At 33.8% G+C, this 8953-nt stretch overlaps 2 protein-coding genes across 3 annotated transcripts; one reads left to right on the forward strand and one right to left on the reverse strand.

Annotated features, from left to right (window-relative positions):
• The first annotated feature begins 2594 nt into the window (after positions 1–2594).
• On the forward strand, positions 2595–5437 carry LOC139847631 (uncharacterized). Its single transcript, XM_071837337.1, has 5 exons — positions 2595–3180; positions 3851–3887; positions 4021–4257; positions 4375–4422; positions 4749–5437. Exons 1-5 carry the CDS (start codon positions 2882–2884, stop codon positions 5154–5156), a joined length of 1029 nt encoding a protein of 342 aa, XP_071693438.1. The 5' UTR covers positions 2595–2881; the 3' UTR covers positions 5157–5437.
• A 1294-nt stretch (positions 5438–6731) lies between these two features.
• On the reverse strand, positions 6732–8348 carry LOC139847632 (delta(7)-sterol-C5(6)-desaturase-like). 2 transcript variants are annotated; one of them, XM_071837338.1, is made up of 3 exons: positions 8254–8348; positions 7717–8022; positions 6732–7134 (listed from the first exon to the last, which is right to left on the reverse strand). In XM_071837338.1, the coding sequence occupies exons 2-3, from the start codon at positions 7997–7999 to the stop codon at positions 6830–6832; spliced, it is 588 nt and encodes a 195-aa protein (XP_071693439.1). In that variant the 5' UTR covers positions 8000–8022; positions 8254–8348; the 3' UTR covers positions 6732–6829. The 2 variants fall into 2 exon arrangements, with proteins under 2 accessions (XP_071693439.1, XP_071693440.1); XM_071837339.1 differs by lacking the exon at positions 8254–8348 and having other exon boundaries at positions 7717–8050.
• Between the last annotated feature and the right edge of the window lie 605 nt (positions 8349–8953).

The raw sequence follows: 8953 nt of genomic DNA on the forward strand, positions 1-8953 counted from the left end.
CCTAGCTAACTTATATTGTATTATATATGTATTCTAATATATTATGTAATCTTGGGATACCATAGACACGTATGCAAATGTTTTGACATATCATATCGACCCATGTATATATATTATTTGGAACAACCATAGACACTCTATATGCAGTAATGATTGAGTTAGCTATACAGGGTTGAGGTTGATTCCAAAAATATATATACTTTGAGTTGTGATCTAGCCTGAGACGTGTATACACTGGGTCGTGGATTGATTCAAGATAATTTATATCAATTTATTTCTGTACATCTAACTGTGGACAACTAGTTGTAGTTTACTAACGAGGACAGCTGATTTAATAAACTTAAAACATTAAAACGTATTAAAAATGTTGTAAATATATTTTGAACATACTTTGATATATATGTACATATTTTTTATAGGTTCGTGAATCGACCAGTGGCCAAGTCTTACTTCCCGACGAAGTAAAAATCTGTGAAAGTGAGTTATAGTCCCACTTTTATAATCTATTATTTTTGGGATGAGAATACATGCAGTTTTATAAATGTTTTACAAAATAGACACAAGTGATCAAAATTACATTCTATGTTGAATTATCGAACCGAATATGCCCCTTTTTAGCTTGGTAGCCTAAGAATTGGTGTTTATTGTAACACCCCAGCTTAACATGACCACAATATTGTCCGCTTTGCCCGCAGGCGCACGGCTTTTTCTTGGCGACCACACACGAGAAGCACTTTCCCAGGAGGTCACCCATCCTGGTAGTGCTCTCGCCCGAGCACGCTTAACTACAGCGTACTCACACATCTGCTCTGCCTGTGGTCCCAAAACGCGTTGTGTCATTTAAGCGTGAGTATTACCTTATAATCCCATGATCACTCATGTTCGTGGGCGATGTGGGATTTGCCTAGGGTGTTACATTTATTATAATTGCCACCAATTGACGCGAATCCTAAAGATATATCTATTTGGCCCAACAAGCCTCATCCGAGTTACTGATGCTTTAGTACTTCGATTTATCATGTCCGATGAGAGTCCCGGAATGATGGGGATATTCTATATGCATCCTGTTAAGGTCGATTACCAGGTGTTCATCATATGAATGATTTTTATGCAGATTGCATGCTGTTTATGAGAAATAGAAATATGAAATCTTGTGGTCTATTATTACGATTTGATAAATATATAGGTTAAACCTATAACTCACCAACATTTTTGTTGACGTTTAAAGCATGTTTATTCTCAGGTGATTATTAAGAGCTTCCGCTGTTGCATGCTAATTTATGGACAAGAGTTGGAGTCAGCATGCTTGTATAATATTGTTTAAAAACTGCATTCGAAGACTTAAATTGATGTGTAATATTATTGTAAACCATTATGTAATAATCGTGTGAAAACGCTATATTTTAGATTATCATTATTTGATAATCGTCGTAATATTTTTAAATATTTATCGATAAATAAAGGTTATGGTTTGTTTTAAAATCGAATACAGTCTTTGAAAAACGTCTCATATAGAGGTCAAAACCTCACAACGAAATCAATTAATATGGAACGTTTATAAATCGATATGAACGGGACATTTCAGCAGGTAAATCATGTGGATGTCTATACACAATCAGGGATGGCAATGGATCAGATATGGATCGGGTGACGCCGTATCCATATCCATATCCATTTAGTTTTTGTTCATCCATATCCATATCCATATCCATTTAGTTTCAAGTCATCTCCATATCCATATCCAGTGGATTAAACGGGTAAGACGTAGATTATAACATGAGATTATTAAATTCTATCCATAAAAATGTGTAATTTTTTTCGAAGATATAACAAAATTTCTTAAATTTATTTATAAGACATAGATTATAAAAAATTAAATATGAAATTTGTAAGTTTATTTTGTTACATATACATGTTTTGGTGTAATATATTATAGTTATTATTTTATTATATTAAAGGATTGAAATCAAAATGTAAATGTAACTGTAAATGAGCTTTTAATAATAAATATATAAGCATATATCTATATTTTTTGTATTTGTATACGTATTTCGGTTCGTAATTGATATATCCATGGATGAAACTTTTCATCCATGTCTATATCCATATCCATTTAGGTTCATCTATATCTATATCAATATTCATTTAGGTTCATCCATATCCATCACTAAACGAATAGATCGGGTGGATATCCACCGAATCGGGTGACATTGTCATCCCTAATACAATTGGATGTCAATATGAGTGGAAATTTGTGAACCACAAATATTAGTTATACGTCACTAATTATGTTTTATATAATTAACGGTGTATGTATTATTTTTGTAGTGTACAAATCAAAAATCATTATCAAGTTAAAATGGTTCTCGCAAATTATAAACTTGACTTTAACCACCAAACCATGACTGTTAATTAATAAAAACAAAAACCTTAATAAATTGTATACCTAAAATGTGTTGCATTCAGGTACCAAACTTCAAAAGACTACATCAAAAATGTATAAAAAAATAGCTAAAGAATTGAGTGTAATGGGAATCTATCTAGTATCATAAATGTTTCATGGTATCCCAATACTTTATGCCACCCAACTCAACTCAAGTTTACTTTCTTTTTTCCCAATAACGGTAACCGGAAACACAATAATAATTCATCCCCAATCGCCGCCCACATAAATCCACGCGCCACCACAAACTAACACCCCCTGCCCCCACCATCCAAAAACATCAGTGACACATCACAACCTCACCACTATCTAATTTGTCGTCACTAACAAAAAAAGGGAGTGAGATCTGATATAAAAAGACGACACAAGTTTAATTAATTAATAATAAAGTTTGAAACTTTGTATTATACTTGGTATTATTTATGAATCGAAGTATAGATGGGTGGAGTAACATCATCGATCGCTGCTAAGTTTGCTTTTTTTCCACCAACGCCGCCGTCGTACACGGTGGAATCCGACGGAGATGGACAGTTAATTATACCGGAGGTTCCCCGGAGAGATGGTGTTGATGTGTTGAAGCTTAGGACTAAAAAAGGAAATGAAATTGTGAGTGTTTATGTTAAACATCCGAAAGCTACTGCTACACTTTTGTATTCGCATGGTAATGCTGCAGATTTGGGTCAAATGTTCGAGCTTTTTGTCGAATTAAGCCTTCGTCTTCGTGTTAATCTTGTTGGGTATTTTCTTGCTTTTTTTTCTTCTTGATTTTTATGTATCTAATTGTTGTATTCTGATCTTGTTTTTGTGGTGGTGTTTAATTTTAATTAAATATGGTTAATTTAGTTGTAGAGTTTATGTTGGTATTGTTTAGTATTTGATCATGTTCAATTAGGGTTTATGTTGAACTTATGGTGCCTTAAGTGTGATTAAAGATTATGCTCAATTGTTAGTATTAAGAACAATTTGATTCACCCAAAGGGTTTCTGGCCCAGAGGTTAAGGAGTCTCAATTAACCTTGAAGTATGAGTTCGAGTCCCGCTGTGGACAAAATAGGTGTGTATGTTTGCCGTTAAAAAATGAACATTTTGATTCATAAAGTTATGACAATTTGAGTGTTTGGGTGGGTAATACTCCTAATTATGTTGATTTTTTAGTACAAATTATTGGAAACATCTAAGAAGTTAATGTAAAAATATTTGAATTGTGATTATGAAAATAGATGTGAAATGTTATTAAGAACAGAAGATTAATGTGAACTTAGCCACTTATATCCCTAAAATTAATCAACTAATTACCTCAATTTTGCTTTTTCAAGTAGTAATAAATTAAATGATTACATATATAGAAACTTCAAATGAACATTTGTTCATTTTTGAAACTTCTAAACTTTCGCTTATGCGTATGCAGCTACGACTACTCTGGCTATGGGCAATCTACTGGAAAGGTTTGTAATTAACTTCATATTCGCATTATATTTATCAAAACAATATATACCTATGATCACTAATTAAGACAAGTTTAGTAAAGTGACATACTCTTCCTTTTTTTTCCTTCTCTGTTTTCGTCCCCTGTAACAGCCATCTGAGTGTAATACGTACGCGGACATTGATGCAGTGTATAAATGCCTGAAAGAGAAGTACAATGTTAAAGACGAGCAACTAATTGTGTACGGTCAATCGGTTGGTAGTGGTCCCACCATTGATCTTGCATCGCGTACACCCGATTTAAGAGGCGTGGTTCTACACAGTCCCATTCTTTCAGGCCTTAGGGTGCTGTATCCTGTCAAACGAACCTATTGGTTCGATATTTATAAGGTCTTAACAAAATTATGATTATTTTAATTACGTATTAATAGAAGTTCGATTTCTTACTTGTTTGTAGAAATTTAATCCTTCTGCTAATATTTATTTATATATTTGAATTTGTTACAGAACATTGAGAAGATCAGTTTAGTGAATTGCCCTGTTCTTGTCATTCATGTAAGATCAATCAATATTTTTTTTGATGAAACAAAATCAGTGTTGCAGAAATCAAAATTACTCAGCAAGTACTCGCTTTTTAAAACTCGTGGAGAACTCGGTCAAAACTCGGGATTACTTGGAAAGTTGGTCAAAGTCAAACTTGGTCAACATCTGATTACTCGAGTTTCCGAGTACTCCCCAAATACTCCCTTAAAAAGTCCCGACCGTGTACTCCTCGAGTAGCGATATTTGCAACCCTGAACAAAATGAAGAGATAATTAATCAATTTGAATGTCTTAATTGATTTTTTTTTTTTTTTTTTTTTTATGTTTTTTGGTATATAGGGAACATCAGATGAGGTTGTTGATCATTCTCATGGAAAACAGCTATGGGAGCTTTGCAAGAACCAGTACGAACCATTATGGTTAACCGGTGGGGGCCATTGTAACCTCGAGTACTATCCCGAGTTCATTCGACATTTGAAAAAGTTCGTTTTAGCTCTTGGAAAATCAAAAGGGGCTACTACGAATGGCTCAAAAAAGCCTGCAACAGCAGAAGTTGAGAATCAAAAGAAAGCATCCGAAAGTGGGACCACTAGTAATCCAGATACGATTGAGTTAAAACCGGACCCTCCGGAAGTTTCTAGAAATAGTTTAGATAGTAGACTCGAGAAGTCAAAGAAGTCAAACAAGCCTGAAAAGTCTCGTATGAGCGTTGACATATTTAGAAGACGAAAGGGGTTGGTGTGGTGATACACTATTGGAGCAAGTTTGTTGACACGTATAACAAAGGTAACTTGTTACTCAAGCTTTTCGCCGTTTTATTGGCGTTTAGAGAGTATTGATTTGTAATGAATGTGAGTGGTGTTGTTATTAGTATCCATCCATTAATATGTTATTAGATTATTTGTATGCTGTTGGACATATAGATCACAAGGTACTACTGGCTTCTTCATTTTTTTTTCCCTTTGTTTTTGGCCATGTAAAATGAAGCATTTATTGGATTGAATGAATATGAAGTGGTTTTGACGTTTCTTCAGTTTTGTTGTTTAATTTCTGTGTAATATACGTTATTTCGATTAGGTTTTCGAAGCTATGTTATCTTCCAGCAGCAGCTTCCAGGTAACAATACCCAAAGTTCCACCTCTGATGCTATCACTCTCAGAGGTGGACAAGGTCGATACTCGATTTGGGCCCGTTGCCAATTCTTTTATATAGTTAGCAATTCGGTTTCAGTGGTTTTTGGGTTGGGTGATGTTTCGTACACTACCAAAATTAGCCATACACCACTAAATATGCAAATATGAAATAATATGCAATACAGTGTTGTACTGTACAACTCTCTAAAGCATATTTAGTGATGTATGGATAATTTCTAATGGTGTACGAATCACTCCCCTTTTGAGTTTGATTCCGGAAGGAACTTCCTCATTGTCCAAAAAGCAGGCTGAATCTATGATTGGTTCTATCTATGGCTGTTATTCTGTTACATGAGATTCTGAGAATATGTATGAATCCTATTACTAGAGGTCACTTAAAAACATTGTCGTATTAGGTGTTATCAAATGTGGTTTTGTAATTGAACGTTTCGGTATATTTATTTATCTTTTTTCAAAAGAAAAAGTAGACAATAAATTTGCTCTCCTAAGATTGATTCTTTTCCAATTGTTATCTTTTATCTTTTATTTTTTTAGATTTTTTGTTTTTAACTTTACTTACTTTTTCGATTTAAAAAGTTTGTACTAATTACCAATATATTTATTTTAATTAGAAACTTCTAAAACAGTATTTAATGTATATTACGGAATTATTTATTGCTGCAAACGATTTTCTGTCACAAATTTCGGTTATTTTGGTCCCAACTGGGTTGTCCAGGATCGGACTAAGAGATCATGAGTCATTGACATTTGAGGCAACGTCGAAGCGAGATTTTCCAATCTATCTCGGCATACGTTACCAAAAGGAGGAAAATTTTTCTAATGTTTCTCTTATTCCTGGGAGAGAGAAAAACCATTTTGTTAGAATTTAGGTAGAGAAGCAATCAACTGAATAGGTTTTTGTTGTTCACAAGTGAAGGCACTGAATGGATCAAGATCTCGTAAATTCATTGTCTTTCTTAATCCTTCACTACTAGGAGAGTCAATAGCTTAGAAACGGTAGCTTCCACGCCCTTCCTACCTACTGAAATAGATGTGAATGATCGTGACAGTTCGGGTCTAAGCCCATTCGTTGTTGACCTGCCTCACAAATAAACTAACTCATATAGGTGTGTTTGTAGCAGGATCTGCATAGCAAAAACATTACACAAATAGTTATCTGTTTGCCAAAAAAAGTAGTTATATGTTGATCATAACTTGTCAAATACAAATCCATAATACAATATAAATACTTCAACTACTTTAACGATAAAACAAATGAATTAAAAATCACGTCGTCTTGGTTTTGGTCTCGGTCTCGTCTTCTGCAGGATTACGAAGTGTACCAAACATCCAATCCATCCACACGGTATAATGCCCATAGTTATGACGATACGTTGTGTGATGAATTGTGTGGTACCCTGCACCCATCACCAGCCAAATCTTCCCATCCACACAATCATGTATATTTGCAGTCCATATCGCTTCGATAAACAATAGTCCGATGTGAGTCGTGAAATGTGTCGGGACAAGAAACAGTACAATCACATGCGGTATCGCTTGTAGTATCCCGTCTAAAGGATGGAACGCCAATCCTGATACAAAATCATATACAAGTCAAGTACTTATGAGACTGTTACATTACTGGGTTCTGAGTTAGGGGTGTTCAATATTTGGTTTCAAATCATTAAACCCGATAACCTACCGAATTTGGATTCGGTTTCGATTTCGGTTTTGAAATTGAATTCGCACTAAAAAAATGTTTCATTTTTAACGCTTTTATTATTTTGGACGCTTTCAAGAAGAATAAATTAATATGTTTTTACACCTATAATTTTTTTCAAAATTTTGACACTTAAAAGCGTCAAAAATTAAAAACCAATTACACTTAAAGTATTCAAAAGTTAATAACACTTAGTTTTTTACACTATATCTGTTCACGCTTAAAATTTTTAACGTCATAATTTCCGAGGCTTCCAACTTACATGTATTATATATAAGCATCAAAAATTGATTTAAAAAGTGTTCAAAATTACAAACTTAATTAGTTGTAGTGTCGGTTTCGATTTTCGATTTTGCCTCCAAAATTTTTAAACTGAATAAACCGAGGAAACCAAAAACGGAACAGCTGAACACCCCTAGCATGACCGGAACCAATTCGGTAAAAAGATACTCACCGGCGAAAGGTGAAAGAGTGTTCTGCTTATTGTAGATATGATGTGTTGCGTGAAGGTATTTGTACAAAGGTTTGATGTCATGTAATTCACGGTGCATCCAGTAAATGCCGAATTCAACGAGGACCAGATAAAACGCTAAGTTATAACTATACGAAAACCAGCCAACGTCGCTTATTCGTGAAAAACACCGAGTCCATCCATTTTCAACCATGTACTCTGAGACTGTTGGAAGAGCACAGTAAAAAGGCATAGCCTTCATTGCAACGTATATCTGTAGAAGCATTGCTTTTCTTGATGGAGTTGCATCTACAAGACAATAATGATTTAATAAAACATTAAATTAAATATCAACATGAATATAATCATTAATTAAACAGCAAGATCTAAGTAGTAAACAATCAGGCATATGGTGTAACTTATCCGCTAAGAGGTCGTGGGTTAAAATTTAACTTATTAAAAGGTGTTTTCATGTGGACTTATACGGTCGTGGGTTTGTGTCGTTTTGATGCAATTGTGTTTGATGTCAATTTTGCATACGTTTATTTTCAAGTTGTTGATGATGTTGATGTATGTCGAATGTCGATCAGGCTCGATTGTATTAGATTGTAGCCAATGGTTATTGTTCAAGTATATTTTGGGGTTTACTTTGGATCTCTACTAATTGTACCCTTTTTAAAATATCCGATCTATATTAATTTAATTAATTTTTTTATTCTCCAAAAAAAGTACAACCATATAATAAAAGAGAAAGCTGCTTTTAAAGTGACAGGAAGATACTCACACCACAACGATACATTTTGTGTTAACGGAAAAAGAACAATAGATTTAGTTTTAACGAGATAGAACAAGCCGCGCGTTGCTGCTGGCGAGTTGTTACGTACAAAAATTTCAAAGATTATAAGAACGGTAAGTAGATTTGTTAAGTTTATTTACATTAAAGTTTTCATATATAGGTAACGTAACAATATCTCAAAGAAAAAATATAGCTGAAAAAACGACATTGATGGAACATGTTAATTTATTTATTATTATTTTATTTTATTTTTTGCTAAAAACGATAACATTAAAACTAAGTTTTTTCCATCAATAGATGAAAAGACGAATAGAGATACAAAAGAACCAAAAACACTGCAAGGCTCGGAAGCAGTAAACGAACTCTAACACTAAACAAGAATCAAAATCTAACTAAAACCGAGCCTTGAGCATCCGGATCACAAAACGAGCCCGGAACACAAAC

Source organism: Rutidosis leptorrhynchoides, chromosome 5 (genome assembly GCF_046630445.1).
Source record: "Rutidosis leptorrhynchoides isolate AG116_Rl617_1_P2 chromosome 5, CSIRO_AGI_Rlap_v1, whole genome shotgun sequence".
Classification (NCBI taxonomy): Eukaryota; Viridiplantae; Streptophyta; class Magnoliopsida; order Asterales; family Asteraceae; genus Rutidosis; species Rutidosis leptorrhynchoides.